The sequence below is a fragment of the Podarcis tiliguerta genome (genome assembly GCF_965153285.1).
Source record: "Podarcis tiliguerta genome assembly, chromosome: 5".
NCBI classification, from domain to species: Eukaryota; Metazoa; Chordata; class Lepidosauria; order Squamata; family Lacertidae; genus Podarcis; species Podarcis tiliguerta.
The window spans coordinates 40,656,864-40,675,334 of record NC_139538.1 but is presented as its reverse complement, the minus strand read 5'-3'; the positions used below and the strand labels follow the sequence as shown (position 1 = coordinate 40,675,334).

At 46.4% G+C, this 18,471-nt stretch overlaps 1 protein-coding gene across 4 annotated transcripts; it reads right to left on the bottom strand.

Moving 5' to 3' along the window:
* Positions 1–4,146: 4,146 nt before the first annotated feature.
* CPN1 (carboxypeptidase N subunit 1) lies at positions 4,147–17,022 on the bottom strand. Of its 4 annotated transcripts, none has more exons than XM_083443851.1 (9): positions 16,540–17,022; positions 13,965–14,161; positions 12,183–12,338; positions 10,680–10,862; positions 10,355–10,466; positions 9,429–9,568; positions 8,061–8,160; positions 6,910–7,028; positions 4,147–4,436 (listed from the first exon to the last, which is right to left on the bottom strand). In XM_083443851.1, exons 1-9 carry the CDS (start codon positions 16,781–16,783, stop codon positions 4,305–4,307), a joined length of 1,383 nt encoding a protein of 460 aa, XP_083299977.1. In that variant the 5' UTR covers positions 16,784–17,022; the 3' UTR covers positions 4,147–4,304. The 4 variants fall into 4 exon arrangements, with proteins under 4 accessions (XP_083299977.1, XP_083299979.1, XP_083299978.1 ...); XM_083443853.1 differs by lacking the exon at positions 16,540–17,022 and adding an exon at positions 16,198–16,383; XM_083443852.1 differs by lacking the exon at positions 16,540–17,022 and adding an exon at positions 16,211–16,347.
* Positions 17,023–18,471: the final 1,449 nt, after the last annotated feature.

Genomic DNA, 18,471 nt, shown 5'->3' with positions numbered 1-18,471 from the left:
TGCCATTTCTCCCCAGCTGCTTTTTAAAGCCTGCTCTCTTTCGGAAGTGGTTTGCTACGCTGCGTGGAAGGCTGCTGCTTCAGAGAGAACAACCAGAAAGGAGCCTGGGAAGAGGCAGAATGGGGAAGTGACATAGCTCAGCTGTAGCACATCTGTCTTCTATGCAGAAGTGTCCCAGCTTCAGTTCCAGGCATCTCCAGGTAGTTTGCAAAGTTCAGATGCATCACATTATTTATTTACTTCTTTCATTGAGACCAGAAATCATCTTCTGCCTTTCTCAGCAAATGCCAGCTCAAGGCATTTATGCATTGCCTGGCAGGATTCCATGAAAATGGTAGTGTTCCTGAACTGCACATTTGTGCCTGGTACCATGTTCTGCACATGCGTGCGCGCACACACAAAATGCAGAGTCTTGGCATTCAAAACTGGGTTGCCCATGGTGCCAAATTTATTACAGAACAGAACCCTGTTTGTAATCTATGTAACTGTCTGAAATATGAGAAATGCAGTGGTGCCTCGGGTTAAGAACTTAATTCGTTCTGGAGGTCCGTTCTTAACCTGAAACCATTCTTAACCTGAAGCACCACTTTACCTAATGGGGCCTCCTGCTGCTGCCCCACGATTTCTATTCTCATCCCTGAAGCAAAGTTCTTAACCTGAGGTGCTATTTCTGGATTAGCAGAGTCCGTAACCTGAAGCGTCTGTAATCTGAAGCGTCTGTAACCCAAGGTACCACTGTGTATCTGTTTTCTTTCCTTTGCTGGGCTTAAGGATCCCTATTTGACAACCCTGTGATATGGGAGGATAGTGGCCATGTTGCCATTTATGGAGAAATTCAAAAAGAAAGAAGGGTGGAACAGCCTATAAGCAGCAGGCATGCAGCCTAACGCAGCAGAATCCTATGCATGATTCAGAAGTAAGTTTCACTGTGATAACACCACACCAAAGCAGGTGGGAAGGAAAACAGAGGACATCAGAAGCAAAACTGGCTCAGGGACAACATATATTGGCTCTCTAACGTCACTTCTAGATTATTTGTTCATTGAGCAACACCTTCCAGTGCCCTTTCCCATCACTTTCCTTATTGCAAACTGTCTGATTTTAGGGGGGAGTGGGTTTGCTGCACTATCCCTAAAGTGTAGTTGCGATGACACCCACATCCATCACTGCCACTGCTGCTAACTCTCTTGGTTTCCCCCTTTCCTCCCACTGCCTTGGACGATGGATGCATGAGACACAATAGGCTTCAAAGGCCTGTCCAATGCAATTTATTCCATTGAATACTTATTTTTATAAAGTAATGCCCCCAGCTAAAGGTCTTTTTATCACACTTTTCATTCCCCAATAGGTCAAGGATGGGGTACCTGTGGCCTGTCAGATGTTGCTGCACTGCAACTCACACCATCCCTTACTATAGACTGTGCTGGCTGGGGTTGATGGGAAGCCAGCTGCCTCTGGAGGGCCAAAGGTCCCCCACCCCAGTAGTACGGTAGGTCATTGTGCATAGTGTGAACACTCATGAGTCAGCTCTTCCACCCCTGCAGTAGGTCATTGTTCCTATTGTGAACACTCATGACTCAGCTCTTCTGGATGAGTCATATAATTGGGTTGATTATATGGGAAAGAGTAGATGACAGTAGATGGGCTCCCCCAGCCCTCTGAAGCAGATTTTGGGGGTGCATGGGGGGGCTATAGGAAGTAGGAGAGGGAGAAGCCCCCTTGCACTGTGTTGGATCTCACCCACAGCTTATTGTGGGAACAAACCATGTTGTTTCTTTTCGTAAGGACAGATCCAGCTCATCAGGTATACAGTTATGTACAGTGTGTGCCTGTTGTAAATGTTTGTGCATGTTGTTTTTATTTCTTTGAAACCATTTGAAGGATAACAAAGCAAGGCAAAGGACCGTGACACAAGAAAGCTTTGCATCAGCAATCTCTGTGCTTCCAAGCGGGTTGACCTCCAAAGCCTCTGCATTATATATTGCAAAGTTTAACACTATTTGCAGAGAATGTGGGACACCTATGCAAATTAGGGGCAGGAAACAATCGCACAAAGACCTCTTGGGAAACAAAGAGGACATTGCTGCTGCTAAAAGAAGGAATTCGCACCGTTGACAAGTGTGGTTTTTGAAGACTTTTTCTCAAAGAACACTGAGCTCCAAAGATGGTTGTTGGGAGGCTCTAAAAGTTGAAAGTAATTTGTAAAAAATGAGCCTCTCTTTCCTACATCTTTAATGCTAGTTTCACTGTGACTGGTTTTACATGCTGTGTTTTCCAAATGAGTTCTGATCTGCAGTAAATTAATAAGGTAGGAGGACTCCCGATCCTTTTCAGGATATGTAATCTGGAAATTCTGAAGCCCGAAAGATTTTTGAGTTGGGTTATCAAATAAATTTGTGACTGATCAAGAAAACCAGTGTGGTGCAGTTGATAGCCAGGGTCCCTTTATATGTCTTTGGGCAAATCAGCCTCAGTTCCACATCTGCAAAATGTGACTAATAAGGGCCTCCATCTTAACACTGTTGCAAGGCTAGCAAGCATTATACAGATTACAAAGCCTGCTATGCTTACCATTATAAGGCACTTACCAGTAAAAGTGGTATATAAATTACTGCACTGTATAATGGCTTATAAATGATCATAGCAGTTAACACTAGTGAATACTTGATGCGTGAAATTGCTGGGATTTGGGTCTCCCATCCAAATGGCTTCACACTGTCCTCATATGAGCCAATATGGTTGCACCTCCAGTTCAGAATATCAGAGGGAGGGGCACAAGGTTGTTATTTTTGCTTTTGCTTTTTGTTTTTAAATAGAAGGAAACACGACATACTGGAAACATTTGAAAAGCTAATTTACATATCCAGGAACCTTAAAAGCATCCCATGAAAGCCTTCCATACCAATGATCAAAATATTCAGTGGCCAGTAGAGGGCAACATGGTCTTTCTCATTCTGATGCAATTGAGGAGCGCAATTGAGGTTGTGCAACTGCTATACAGTGGTACCTCGGGTTAAGTACTTAATTCGTTCCAGAGGTCCGTTCTTAACCTGAAACTGTTCTTAACCTGAAGCACCACTTTAGCTAATGGGGCCTCCCGCTGCTGCTGCGCCGCCGGAGCACAATTTCTGTTCTCATCCTGAAGCAAAGTTATTAACCCGAGGTACTATTTCTGGGTTAGCGGAGTCTGTAACCTGAAGTGTATGTAATCTGAAGCGTAAGTAACCAGAGGTACCACTGTACTTATAAAGCAGATTTGAAGCGGATTCTTTCCTTCTAAGGATTCTGGGCACTGTAGGTTACTTCTCACAGAGTTACAATTCCCAGGAAACCTTTAAAAAACTACAGTGCACAGAACTTTATACAGTGGTACCTCTGGTTATGTACTTAATTCATTCCGGAGGGTCGTTCTTAACCTGAAACTGTTCTTAACCTTAAGCACCACTTTAGCTAATGGGGCCTCCTGCTGCTGCTGCGCCGCAGGAGCACAATTTCTGTTCTCATCCTGAAGCAAAGTTCTTAACCCGAGGTACTATTTCTGGGTTAGAGGAGTCTGTAACCTGAAGTGTATGTAACCTGAAGCATATGCAACCCGAGGTACCACTATACAGGACTTTCATTGCACTATGTGTTTGATTATGGCCATTGCATTTACCATTTTTACATATCTGAAAACTGATGCTGTTTAAACTTTAAAATAATACTTGTTGGGGGAAATACATAAAATTGCCCACATTGCACTGTGTGTGTATCTTGATGTTGTCATATATATTTTAGCAAGCAGCTTGTAAAATTATGAAGGCTGGAAAATATGAATTGAGACTTGAACCCGCACAGAATTAGTTCCTTTTTTTTTTTTAGGGGGTGAACTTGAATGGTAACTAATTCCTTTTAGGAGGGGGTGAAATGGAATGAATTTCTTGTTAAAATGAACTTTCCAAGCACTGATCTGAACTAGTAGGCAGTCTTGAAGGAATATTTTGGTGTTATGTTTTCTGGTTCCTCCCTTCAATCACTACTCCCCCCTGACCTTTTTCCACCATGACAAGTGTATAGGTGTTTCTGTCACATGTGCATGCAAATCATAGACCAGAAGGCTCCAGTGCCTGCCCACCCCTTACTAGAAGAGGGTTTTTTTGTCCATAGTGCAGTTAAATACTAGCCATTTAATAAACAAGAAGGTTTAGGCTCATTTCATGTTTATGGGTATCACAATAGATGGATCTTGGAAAGTTCACCACTCAGCCTTGTTGACATCTCATGTTCGATATCTCCACCAGCTTTCACCCAGCCGAGGTCTGCCTTCACCGTGGCGTCTCCCATTGGGCAGCTCGTGGCACAACCTTCTTATGCAGGGCTTTGCTGTTGGGGACCCTGTCAGAAGCCTTTTGTACACGAGGGCTGTCCACAGTGCTCTGTCTGAGTTGGAAATGCACCTGAAAGAGAGAAGACCACTAGAGTCCATGCTGCCATTCAATGCAAAGCCACCTCCTGTATCATGTGACTCCTGCATTGGTTACTTGATTAATTACTTGATTAATCAAGTAAGCTCAAATCCAAAACAGGTGTAAAATTAATCATCCCAAGATAGGATATGTCCGCTTAAAGAGGAGCAACTCAGCAATGTCAGAGGTGCTGATACTAGGGTGGCCCTGTCTCCTATTTGCTGTCCTCTAACTGGGCTGTGCAAGTGGTGCCACAAACTGGGCTCTGAGCTGAGGGGGAGCCATCTCAAAGCCCAGTCAATGAGGCACTGGGCTTTGGGAAGAATGTGTGAGGCTCTGATAGAGTTCTGGAGTCCTCCCACCTCCTTTTCAAAGACTGATCAGTACTTTCCCAGCTTTGGGAAGGAGATGGGAGGGCTCTAGCACCCTGCCAGAGCCTCACACCTTCTTCCCAAAGCAGGGAAGTTCCTTATTTGCCTTTGGGAAGGCAGCGCAAGGGCTGGACGGGGGGGGGGGGGCTGGCTCCAAATTTTGGCCTCATACAGGGCATCATAGTATTCAAGTCCACCACTACACAGTCCATGATTCAGCGATGGCCTCAAATACACTAAATGCTATGTTTTAAATGCTTGAAGCACAAGAACATGGCTTGCTACGGGTGACAAGGCCTGGCCAGTAACAAAGCTCAATGAGTTTAAGGGGGAAAGTGTTTATTTTATTCTTTGATGTGACATGGAGGTCTTGGCTAGGGATCCAGAAAGTCAGCAATAGGTTTCCATCTCTCCTTCCACCAGCAGGTGGCTCAGCCGAGCTCTGATTCACAGCACTGCCTCATCACTCCACTCCCCGCCCCCAATATGCTACACCCCCTTGCAGGGTGAGGGTTTCCCTGGCAGTGGAGCCTCTCAGTAAATCATCAGAAATGCATTAAGAGCATTCCAGAAAATCTGGCTGTCTCCTCTCTTGAAATGGGGTGGGGCTAAGCTGGGGAAGACCAGAAGCTCACAGAGAAGATGGGCACCTCCACAGAGTCACAGGAGGGCTGCAGGCTGTTTGAGTGGCAGAATGCAGCCTTAAGGCCCAGGAGGTTGGAAGGCAGCTCAGTGGCTGAGTAGGCTCTCCTGAAGGGGCTGTTAGGCTGCCTTTGCTTCCCCAACATCACAGTTAAATGCCCCTTGAAGTATATGGCTCATTTCACTGAGATCAGTCTGGGCTTCCTAGTCTTGAAAGCCCAGTCCTGTGCCAGCCCCAAGTCACAAGGGGATGGTAAACAGGGACAATTAACGCAGAGAAATGACCATTCTGGCACCTCAGGACAAAAAGAACGCCCAGCCCCCACACTCCAGCACTGCCAAAAATGGAAACTTGCCAAACTTCCTTCTTTTGTATGGAATATGGTTGCTGAGTTAAAACACAACTGTGTTATACAAGGTCCCGAGGACAAATAAATAGCAAAGCAAAAGGTCAGGGGTGAAGAACATATCTAGAGATTCTCCAACTTTCCATTGCAGACTGGCAGGAGGCCTTCATTCTCCCTAACTACACCCCCTGCTTCAAATACAGTTTTCCAAAGCAACTTAATAGAATTTAGAGAGGCTATTTGCTACTTGTAGTTCTACAGAATGACAGAATTAGAGCTGAGGTTAAGAGCGCTGTGTAACTAAAAAGCACCCACAGCTTTTAATTGGGGTGGGCCAAGAAAAGATGCAATAACTATTTTATATCTTTGGACAGACATTACTTAGCACTCTACCAGTTCCAGATTTGGGGCTGGGTATTTCTAAATGGCAACAAGAGTGCTCTGAGCAGTGCTGGGCTAGCAGGCAGTTTAATTTCCTAAAATGCCTGAAGGTAACACTAGGTGGGGAGAAATGTGGAAAATTTAAACGGTGGCTAATATCAGCCACCTGGATACTTGGAACTCTGGGATAGAATTAATATTTTTAAGAGGGGGGCATAGGGCAGTGTCAGTGCTGGAGAACTGGGGCCTTGGCCTAAGGATGTCAGGTGCTGACATGGCCCCAGGTAGCACAGCTTGAGGAGTAGGAGCTGCATGGTTTTCTCAGCTTGAGGAGTAGGAGCTGCATGGTTTTCTCAGCCAAGGCTCTAGTGGGGCACCTGGAGCACAAAGAGATGCAACCTTACATGAGTGGTCTGGGTTTCTGTGCATCCAATGAGCAGGTCATAGACAGGGCTGTGTAGGGCAATAGTTAAGGGAAATGCTGGGAGGTCTTCTCCTTACCAGTCTGGAAGAGAAGGTGAACTTCTGAAGCTGGGCTGGGCTAATGCTTTCCCATACTCTCAATGTTTCCACATTTTTATTAACCATAATTCCATGACCCAACTCTCATAGGGGTGCAGGGAAGGTTTCTTCCCACTATCTCCCTGGTGGCCCTACTCTAATTCACGCCTGAAGGCCCAGCTTAGAAGAACCTGGCACCTTTAACCTTTCCCCAACACTCACCACCGTGGGTTCAGCTGGGCCCACCGTCACCGTCACTGTCTGTGGCTGGTATCCATCCGCTGATGCAGTGACTGTGTAAGTCCCAGGCAGCAGCAGCCGGAAATAGTCACCATGTTCTCCTACCAGAGAGTAAGAGGGGCTGAGAAGGTATAGAGAGCAGAGCCAGAGGACACCACTTGGGCTTGACTTGCCTGGCCTCAACCCCACAATTAGGGAGTCTTAGAGGGGGGGGGAACCCTGGCCAGAATCAGGGTTCAGTTGGTCCTGATTGTTCCTCTAACAAAGTGCTGAATTATGTATCTGCCCGGTGACACTCACTATGAACACAGCTCAAACTTGCAATGTACTCTGTGCCAGGCCAGAGAACAAGTTTATATGTTTGTTTGTTTGTTTGTTTGTTTGTTTGTTTGTTTGTTTCATAATACTTCCACTTACGGAAATCACTGATACTTCCCTGCAGAAAGTGCAGGGAAGGGCAGGGGTTAGCACCCCAAAATTTCAATGGGGGGGGGGATTCTTATTGAGCTCAATGGCCCACTGCTACAGCATTGGTGTGTGTGTGTTGGACTAGATGAACTCTTTGACTACTAAGATATTGAAACTGGCTGCCTAAGAGACCATAAAGCTATAGGCATAACCAGTGCTTTTTTCTGGGGGTACACAGGGGTATGCATACCCCTAAACATTTTGTGAATCTTTGTACTTTTGCCCATTTATTGTATTTATTTTTCCCAATTTGAACTATAAAATGGTAATTTTCTTGAGTCAAAATGAGAGTACCCCTAAACATTTTTTTTTTTAAGAAAAAAAGCACTGGACATAACTCATGGCCTTTTCTATTTTGTTTTTGCTTGTTTTTATATGAGAAGCTTATACCCTTTATAGCCCCTGCATGGGGCACTTGGTCACAAGGAATAGATATCTTCACAACAGACTCTCAGAACCCCTTTTAGTCTTCCAGAATGACTCACTGCGAATGTTGTTAACGTAATGCAGAAAGCAGAAGAGAGTCATTTTCAAAGCGAAAGTATACCTGGCTGTTATATGAAGGTTTTTCTTTCAGATTATAAATGTGGGACATACAAATACAGCAATGCCATTTAATTACCACCTATGATAATAGTCTGGCCTGTGTCAAGCTGGGTACCGACCTGAAGTGACATCATGGGCAATTCCTTTGACTGAGATGACAGCACCTGCGAGCCTGTTGTTGTTGTCATCGGACACCAGACCTTTGATGCCCTGGTGAACCTACAAAACACAAATACCAAACAAATAAGTGGATACCCTTAGAACTGGGGAAAGGGAGTCCACACTGCCTAGATCCAGAATGCAGTGGTTCGGCTTGCCTAGCTCTGTGAACCTCCCTGAGACCTCCGGGTATAGGGAGGTATATAAATTCAATGAAGAAGAAGAAGAAGAAGAAGAAGAGCTCCTGAGAACAGAGCTTGACCCACACCCCACAAGTGATGCATTCTAGCTCAGTGATAAAGCACATGTTCCAAATGCTAAAGACCCCGAGAGAACCTTGGTATCTCCAGATAAGAAGAAGAAGAAGAAGAGTTTGGATTTGATATCCCGCCTTTCACTCCCTTTAAGGAGTCTCAAAGCGGCTAACAATCTCCTTTTCCCTTCCTCCCCCACAACAAACACTCTGTGAGGTGAGTGGGGCTGAGAGACTTCAGAGAAGTGTGACTAGCCCAAGGTCACCCAGCAGTTGCATGTGGAGGAGCGGAGACTCGAACCCAGTTCGCCAGATTACGAGACTACCGCTCTTAACCACTACACCACACTGGCTCTCTGTGTGGTACCTCGGGTTAAGAACTTAATTCTTAAGGTTGCCAAAAGCCCTGCCTGTAACTTTCAGTACAGTGGTACCTCGGGTTAAGAACTTAATTTGTTCTGGAGGTCTGTTCTTAACCTGAAACTGTTCTTAACCTGAGGTACCCTTTAGCTAATGGGGCCTCCGGCTGCTGCCCCGCGATTTCTGTTCTCATCCTGAAGCAAAGTTCTTAACCCAAGGTACTATTTCTGGGTTAGTGGCATCTGTAACCTGAAGCGTCTGTAACCTGAGGTACCACTGTATTCAATTGGATGGACAAGTGCTCTGACTTGGTTGTGGTCTGGTATAAGCAGTGCTTTTTTCTGGGGGGATGCAGGGCACGCATAGCCCTAAACATTTTGTGCATCTAAGTTTGGTCTCATTGAGGGGCAGTATTTCAGTATGAGTAAGGAAAATTAAAGTACCCCTAAACATTTTCTTTAAAGAAAAAAAAGCACTGGGCATAAGGCAGCTGCCATGGAGCACTGGAGGTGAGTCTGGGGAAGTAAGGGAGGTAGTGGCGACGAGAAATTTAGCTAATGGGCAAAATAAAAACTGACAAATTGCCAAATCAGCGTCCGCACCTGAGGATTGGAAAGTAGTCAATGTAACACCATATTTTAAAAATGGATCCAGGGGGAAATGAGACAACTTTGTAGAGGGATTGGGCAGGATGACACCCTGGCAGCTTTATTACCTCCTCTATGTAGGTGATAAGTGCTTCAGCATTTTTCCGCCACTCAAACACCAAACTGCTCTCTGGTGGAAATTTTTCGCAACTCAGTTCAAGGGTAATCTCAAAGCAATTGGTGTGCAGATAATTGAAATCTTGCATCCCTGCAAGGCAAAGAGATGAGGATATTGATTTGTTCCACAATGGGGCTGAATGCAGTCCTCCAGTCCTCTCAGTCTGACCCTTGGGACTCTCCCCAAGCCACACCCTTCCTGGCTCTGCTTTTGCTTGGTTGGAGAACATGCCCTTGTCCTCTGATGATGCCTCTTGCTTACCTGGGTGGAAGATGGAGAGGGGCGTGCGAGTTTGTGCGGAAACCAGCCTGCTGTACAAAGTTAACATTTATATCCAGTGCTTTCGCACCCACTACCGACATGCATAAGAAGAAGCAAGTTTCCCCTCCCCTGTTTGATAAAATCACCTCAGCCCCTTGCTGGATTGTGGGGGCCAGGTAAAGAGACGTGCGTAAGTTCTGGTGTGTACAAATGTCTGAGCTTTGCAGGGCTGGAATGTTTTCCACGTTACAAAGGTAAATTTCACATCCCTTTCTGTGCTCACTTTGACTCTGGCCCTGTGCGCCACTGAAATGTGGCCTTCAGAAAGGTGCCCATGAAGGAATGTGCCCCTTAGAGTGAAAAAGGTTCCCCACCCCCACATTTCAGGAACAGATGGAAAAACAAACATATTACAAAACAGGCTTCTTTAGGCACAGGCACCATTGGTTCTTCATCTCCTCTTCCAGAATTTCCATATGGGGTCACATGTATTGTTTCTTCCCTCCAGAATTACCTAGCTGAGTCTCTCCCTTTCCTCTTCTCCCAATCTCTCCATCCCCCATTCCTCCTACATGGGCTATTTTGAATGCCCCTGCCTTTCCCCCTTGGCCTTACCCTTGCTGAGCGGATACCAGGAGGCTCCATTGGTGATGCCATCAGGAAAGATATCTCCACAATTTGTGCCTTGGTGCATCGTTCCATGGGCATATGAATAGCTTTTGGCCAGCTGTAAAGAAAGTGCCAAGCTAGTCATAGATTCCTACCCACTCAGTTTCATACGCATTGCAGGGCACAAGCAGAATCCAGATTCAAATTCATTAATTTGTGAACAGACTTTGCAACATCAGTTCAAGAAGACCTACACTCCAGCACTGTTCAGAGCTAACAAAATCCAGCACCCAGGGAAAGTGCCATGGCTATTATGTCTGCTACCACTCACCTTCTGGAAGAGGCTGTCATCAGGAGTGGGGCTGTTCTGTGCTTGCCAGACGCTCCGGCTTCTCTGCTCTTGGGATTTATCATATGGGTAGTTGGCAACGACGGCACCACCGTGGAGATTGGCCGAGAGAATGAAATTGTGGCTTTTCATCCACTGAATCACAGCAAAAGTCTCTGGTTCCACCTGCGAAGGGGGAGAAGCAGGGAAGTCCAGGCAAGAACCACGTCCTTATTTCCAGCATTCCCAGTTTGGTACAAACATGGGGCAGAGTCCTGCTAGGACCATACTCCTTCAAAATGTAGAGGTAGACTTCCATGACTGAGTGCTCTGCCATGTCAAGTCACCTGGTGTTGGAAAGCTATCGTATCAAGGAGAAAGGTTCTTGAATGGCCTTCCCCTTAATGTGTTCATGGCCAGGTTTTTGAGGGTGGCCCACATAAAACACCTTCAGTGGTCTTCCCCTCCAGCCCCCCCCCATGTTTACTATATGGTGATAGCAGATGTATTGCATCCTGTGGAAATTAAAATGGAGGCAGGAGTGAGTCCTCCCTAGTAGGCTATAGGCGTGTGCCAGGCTGGAATATGCCACTTTTATATGGGCTGAGGAGAGGTTTTTATGAAGAGGATCTTCAAATATGTGATTACCCTATCTGCATTGTGAAGTGGTACAGTCCAGGAAGTACATGCTTTTCCTGAATGGGTAGGTTGGCTCCTAGTGAAAGACCAAGAGAATGGCATGTTGAGAAACTGTGTACATGTCGCTACTCACACAGAGGCAATTAAGGTTTGGCAGACAGCCAGAAGGTCATGTGAAGGATTAAGTCTGCCTGGTGGTAACAGAGACATGGAGATAGCTCCCTGATTGGTCAAGCTCTCCCAAGGGTATAATTAATGGCCTACTAACTGGAATGTGTTAGTTCAGTATTTCAATGGTTCAGTGTGTCAGTGAGCATAGGAGTTGTGAGTCGTGTGTATAATAAGCACCTAACTTCAAAGTTCCTGGTTCCTGCTTCGTCTATCCTGTCTGCATCCAAGTTGCCAGTTGCTTCCGTGGATTCTGAGTTTACTCTGCTAGGTCTGGCTAAGGTCCTGCAACTAGTCAGAAAGTTGCAAAATACCAAAAGGTTTTGCCAATATGGCAAGGGGAATAAATTTTTCTTCTCCATCACTGCAAGAAATCAACCTTGTGGACTTCACAGCCCTCACTGGTCGGATTGGTGGGTGGAATGAAACCCAAGCACCCCATATGTCTGGCTGCAGCCATGGGTCAGTGGCACTGAAACAGAACATCCAGTGTGCTGGATATTGGGAGTAAACTGGGAGGTGGATATTGGATGTAGCAACACTGGAACTAATGTGGGAGTTGAGGCAAAAGAAGAAGAGAAGGATCTTAGAGAGGGGAACCTGAACTGCCACAGCCCTGGAGGGGTGTCCTAAAGCAAGTGTTATTTTTGTGACACCCAGGCAGACTAGACATTGAGTGAGTCTACAGTAATGTGTTACCTGACTCCTCCAGTTGTCTGGCAAGGGTATATGGTGGTTGGGTCCACCCTGTTTCTCATTGTAGTACATGACAGTATTGAGGTCAGGAAAGTTTCGGTTAAGGTCGACTCCATTGGCATTGTTTCTCCCAACGAGGTATCCTAAGGGACTTTGTCTCTAGAGAAGAATGAATGGTAAACATGTGAGTCCTAGGCATGGCTAAGTGCACACCAAACCCCACCTTGCCACTTTTGTTGGTGTATGTGTCAATGAGAATTTCAGGAAACACAAGGATATGCAAAAATCTCTGGGTTTCTGAGTGTTAATCCCAGCTGGCAGGCATCTTCTGACCTTGTTTAACATTATCAGCAGCCACCATCATTTAAATTAGATTAGAGTTTGATTTATTTGCTGCTTTCCAACAGACTGTTGCACTCAAAATAGCTCAGAATCCACAGAATCCCCTGCCTCCCCTCCCAGCAGCAAATCCTCATATTTTTATGGTCAGAAATTCTTGCATCTATTTGTCCCCTAGACAACGGAACGGGGAAGCCCAATAAAGGAAAAAAGTAATGAGAAGAGCAGCATGACCAATCTGGGTCTCCAGTGAGATTAAATACTTTACTAGGCAGTGCTCCAGGCCCTGTTCAGTACAGTTTCTGTTCTGGCATTTAAAGGCTAGGAATTACTGACAGTACCAGAGATGAAACCAATGCATTCAAATCAAGGAGCTCTGGGAATATATATTGACACCGCATGAGTTTCATCAGAAATCCAGTGAGAGTGGAAATAAATCAACACAATAGCTAGACCAATAGCTCTGGGGCTTGGCCCATGGGTCTGCTGTTAGTACCACTCTTGACAGATGAAACAAGTCCAGTATCATTAAATGGGCTTTCTAAGCATCTCGGCCTGCTTTGGTTGCCCATCACCAGAATGCAGTGGAAGGGCACAGAACTTGTCTAGAAGCCATGACTAAATCAAATCCCTAAGAAAAAATCCCCAGTGCTACTAGCTTGACTATTACTGTGCTATGAAGGTTCAATGTGTAGGCTGACCATTTAGGCAAAAGCATTGCTAGGTACTTAAAAAAATCTTGGGACACAGATTCATGACACTAATTTTCCTCTGGGCAAATTAAGAGGGAGGGTGACTGGGGTCTCACCAGCACTGTGTTCTACAAAGTGCCCAGTAAAGCAGAGGTGGCTGACCTGTGGCCCTCCAGGTGTTGTTGGACTCCAGTTCCCATCTGCCCCAGTCAGTCTTTCCAATGGTCATGGATGATGGGAGTTGTAGTCCAACAACATCTGGAGGGTGATAGCTTAGCTACCCCTGCTGTAAATAAAGTAAATACCCACATACACAGAAGTTTTTAGAAGGAGGAAAAGATCCAGCAAAAGACCAGGAGCTCAGGACCCTAAAAAAACCCATACACTTATTCATTAAAAATGGACATTAAAAAGAGGGATTAAAATGTACATATACTAATTCATATCTATAGATGCAACTTTAGAAATAATTATAGTAATTTAAACATGAGCTGGATCCAGACTAAGTTAGTTGAACTTAGTTCCCATTGAAATAAATGCAACTTAAATCATTATTATCTTAACCCATTGATTTCATTTGGATCCAAGTTCAATGATGGCTATGAGCTGCTAATGGAGTCTGATAGACTTGTCCTCCGTGACCCCACCTCCTGCATGTTTTCCCCTGTGCTAGTCCTCCCTTTGCCTCCCTCAGACAACCTCCTTCCATCATCACCATGGCTGCTGAGATAAGGAAGGGATGCTTGCCTGGTACCTGGGCAGCTGCCACCTCATATCCATCTGGGTTCATGGTGGGCAAGAGGTGAATGCGCGTCTCATGGATGAGCTGCGTGACGCGCTGGTTGCCATGCCGATACTGTTCACACAGGAACTCTGCGAGCTGGAGCAGCAGTTCCCGGCCCAGCACTTCATTCCCGTGCATGTTTGCCACATACTTGAACTCTGGCTCCACTGGGAAAGTGAGAGATTTGCTGATATTAGAACAGTGGCTGGAATAATACCCAGGGTTGGCTGGTGCTCTGAAAGCGTAGACACTGGGAAGAAGGCTAGGGCGCATGTTCCCCCATTCATGTCCCACTAGCTGTGCCCTTTTGTGCTTCTGTGAAGAGTCTCTCTGTGGGGGTCATCTACCATCTACTGCAGGCTTCCCCAACCAGTTCCAGCCAGCACAGCTGATGAACGTTGGGGTCCAAAACATCTGGAGGGCACCTGGTTGGGAAAGGCTGATCTACTGTATCACAGAGTCATAGACAACTGCTGATGCCTTAGGCCACTTGGTCCACCTAGCTTGATGCTGTCTACATGGACTGGCAGTGGCACTGACCGGGGAGATTCCCAACCCCACCTTGATATTCTGGCATGCAAAGCCATTGGTAATGACAAAGCTCTGTCACTGAGCTGTGGCTCTTCTCCACCTTGCTGAACCCCGCAAAGAATTGTGGAGTCAGGGTGGCGCAACCCCTGGGAATCCGTGCCCCAAGAGAGTTGCAAGAAGCAATGGCCTGTATGGGAGTGGTGTAAATTTTGGGGTGGGAGAGAAGCATTTTCTTTGATTCAGGACTGATGAGAGGGTCCATTCAAATCAGAAAGGTCAGGTTCTCTCTATGCACTTATTTTGTACAGCCAGCTCTCCCCTTCCCAGTTCCTCCATCTCCTCTCACTGCTATGTCACATTCCAGACTTCAAAAGCCTCGAGGGGTTTTAGACTGAACTGCAAAATCAAATCAATCCTTCATCTTGGCCTGGCCTCAAATTCTTTTCTCTAAAACCACTCCCCCCATAAAGCGGCCCCTTTAACTCCATATGCAAGACAAGCAGCCTTCAGAGTACAGGAGGGCAAGGGCTTCCTCAGGCTGCAAAAGGACCCTACCTGCTGCTCAACCCCACAGTCAGAGATGGCACTATGGGGTGAAGAAGACAGTTAAATTGCACATTGGAGAAATGGAAGGGCAGCGTGCTTGCAACAACTTTCCCAGTCCCAAAGGAAACAAAACAAGGTCAAAGGGAATCCTAACGTATCCAGACACCTCTTGTGCAATCTGGCATCTGCAGACAGCCCTTTCCCTTTCTTATCCACTCTTCCTCAGCTCCTTGTCCCTCTCCTGTGTTCCTATCCTCCACCTAAATAGATGGCCTGCAGGCATTCTTATGGTACCTCCTGCTGGGTGTTTATTATGGGGTTGGTGCTATAATGATCCCATTGCCCATTTGCAATATCTCAATAACCTGCTTGCAAATTAAGCACCCATCTAGAAGCACCCCTAGCCAACACTGTATACTGCTGAGATTGGAGAGAGAAAACACAGCCTCATATTCAGCCTGAAGCTCACTGGCTTTTAGCAGAATTTGCCTTGCAGGGCTGTTGTGTAGACAAAATGCTGGGCTGAATGGTGAGGGGAGGGGGAATATAGGCTGACTATTTGATACTAATGACCTTCCCACAATAAACACTTGCCTGGAAGCACCCAAAAAAAGTCTTGATCAGTTAGAATCAGTTCATGTCAGTTGAAATGCCTGAGTAAATAAAACTGCTTTTGCCCGACACTGAAATGTTAGCAATATTATAGCAGATGAAACTCTTTGGGGAGGTCATTCAACAACCAGAGCATCATTGTCAGAAAAAAGTCCTCCTCCCTCTTGTTGATTATCATCTCACCTCTGATGGAAGAGGTACTTGGAGAAGAACCTGAGAACTCTTGCCTCTGTCTGACTCTGGTGCCTGTCGTCACCTGGCTATTGGCCTCAGCATCTACCTAAGTCAGTGCACACCCCATCCCTCACTTCTTCCAGAGGCATTAGGCTCCACCAAAGCCACATCTGCCATAGAAGTATGAAAAGCTAGGCAGCCCCAAATGGAGGTTTCCCTCACCAGCCAAGGTTAACCATAAACTTCAAACCAGTTCCCTCAGCTCTTCTTCCTAGAATCAGAGTTGCGCAGCAGGTAGTGATCTGGACTTGAACCCCGGGGAGCTGGATTTAAATTTTACCTCAGCCACAGACCTCGGACTGCTCTTTGGACACATCTCTCTCCCTCCATTCCTCAAGTGTAAAATGAACAACAGACGAAAAGAAATACATGCCAGGTCGCCATGGCGAGTCTCTGTCAGCTGACACACGGCTGCATCCTGCACAGCTCCTCCTCCCCACAGTCTCTGCTTGCCCTAGCTAGGAGTGCCGTGGGGCTGGGCTTTGCTTGCCACAGGGGTTCCTGGTTAGAAGCCAGGGCAGCACTGAATCTCACTGCTCCGGAACTTGGCATGGGTTGGAAGCACACAAAGAAGCAACTGCTCAGCGGCAGGAAAGGGTTACAACCCCAGGAAAACACTTACTGGGCTCATGGATGCCAGGATAGTCGCTGAACTCCAGCACATAGAGGTGGCGGCCCTGGACACTGCGCCCAATGCTGTACAGCCTGGTAATGTATGGGCAGGCACTCTTCACATCAAACAGGGCTTGCACCAGCTCCTCATAGCGGTGATGGAAGAAGTTCACTGAGGCAGCCACCCTCGCCAAGAGCAGGACCTTGCCAAGGATCCAGAGCCACTGAGACATCCTCCTGCGGGTGGGCGGCATGCAGCTCTTTGCACCGAGGAGATGTGAGCACAGCCCAGGCTCCCTGCCTACCAGGAGCTAAAGTGCAAACTCAAACCAGCTCTCTCCAGTTTCACAGCCAAGTGCCAGCCCACTGCACCTGCCGTGGTCATGGTGGGAGGGCTATCTCAGTGAATGCCCCTCACAGCTCAGGAAGAATTTACAACTCGGAGCTCTTGTGTGCTCTCTGTCTGTCTGTCTGTCTCTCTCCCCCCACCCAAAGAGTTCCTGGAGCCAGAATCCTTCCAAGCTTCTGTACATTTGGAAAGTTGTGCCGATTCCTGTTCATTCATTAACTCAAGGGTAAACAAGGGCCTAAAGCTGCCTGGCTCTCATTGCAGGCCAGGAGGAACCTGATCAAACTCTTACAAACAAGGGGCGCATTCAGGAGCTGAGGCATCTTCTGCCGAGGGCTCCAGTTGTGCCAGGACTTGGCCATTTTTCAGCTCCAGACCTGAGACTTGGGACTATAAAGAAAAGCGCCTCTGAGCATGGAGAGTGCCTCCCCGTCTCCACTGAGGAACTGCACCCTGTCACACCACTTTTTCAGGATTAAGGCGCAGGGCTCCCAAAGCACAGCCGGCATGGGCCCTGACATCTTTGTTTTTAGAAGTTAAGCCCTGGTATGGCAGACGGTTTGAAAAGCCACAGCCCCATGGACTAATGATGCCAAAACAAGAAGCAGCAAACTAACAGTGTTCCAAATAAAGTGCCTTGCAGAGTGAATGTGGCCAAGGACAGAGGGCAGCACATTCTGTACCTGTGCCTCTGTCTCCCTTGAAGTAAAGGATTTACTCCTTAGCCTTTTCTTCTGTCCTGCAAGACAATGGGTACAGATTTTTCCTCCAGGTTTGCTCCTGAAGCCTTTCTCATGGATTAGTATAGCCGCAAGGGAGCAAAGGATCAGAGTTTTCCTTCTCCTAGATGGGCTGCCTCAATTCCATCTACTGCATGTGCAGTAACCAGCTTCTCAGACATTGGACCCACTATTGGTTTCATCCACTAAATCTTCCAGGGCCTGTCTTCACATGCAGGGGAACTTCCTAACTCACCAAGGGTTTGAGACCCATCGGTTACCCTCACCTAGTTTAGCCAGCCAGTTTAAAACAACTTTATTATGACTTTTCAACAATGTTGTTCATCATTATTAATTTGGTTCCCTTAGCTATCTCAGCTGGAATGAAGATCACTTTGGTTCCCTTCTCCTATCATTCTCCAGATATGGACGGGGGATGGGGTGAGGGATGAGTGGAAAGGCTGTCTTCCCAGGTCATGGATAAATGGATGAGATTGTTTTCTGGGAGTAATCAATAGTTCTCTTTCACATTTGAGTAAAGCTCAGTCAGTCTGCTAGTCAATACCTTATCTGCTGAAACCAAAGGTCAACAGCAAAAAGGAAAAGTTGACACAGAAAAATAGAATTCAGGTGAAATTCAGCACAAGGAATATGATGCATAATAGAAATTTACTATATTTAAAAAACAACAATTTAGCATCATCTTTGATAAGATAGCTCAATACCAAATGGTCACCCTGACGGAGTACAGCAACAGATAACATACTTGTCTCTGATTTACTCAGTGTCAGGGACCTTAAGTTCTCTTCAGGTAATAAAGCAGAGGACTGAAACCCAGAAGGGGACTGGCACATAGCACATGCCCCAGAAGTGC

Coding starts and splice junctions, on each gene's coding strand:
- CPN1 (XM_083443851.1), bottom strand. CDS start 16,783: ATGCCGCCCACCCGCAGGAGGATGTCTCAGTGGCTCTGGATCCTTGGC. Junction 9,569..10,354: donor CTGGTATCCGCTCAGCAAGG/GTAAGGCCAAGG, acceptor TTTGCCTTGCAG/GGATGCAAGATTTCAATTAT. Junction 8,161..9,428: donor TTATCACCTACATAGAGGAG/GTAATAAAGCTG, acceptor TGTGTTTTGTAG/GTTCACCAGGGCATCAAAGG.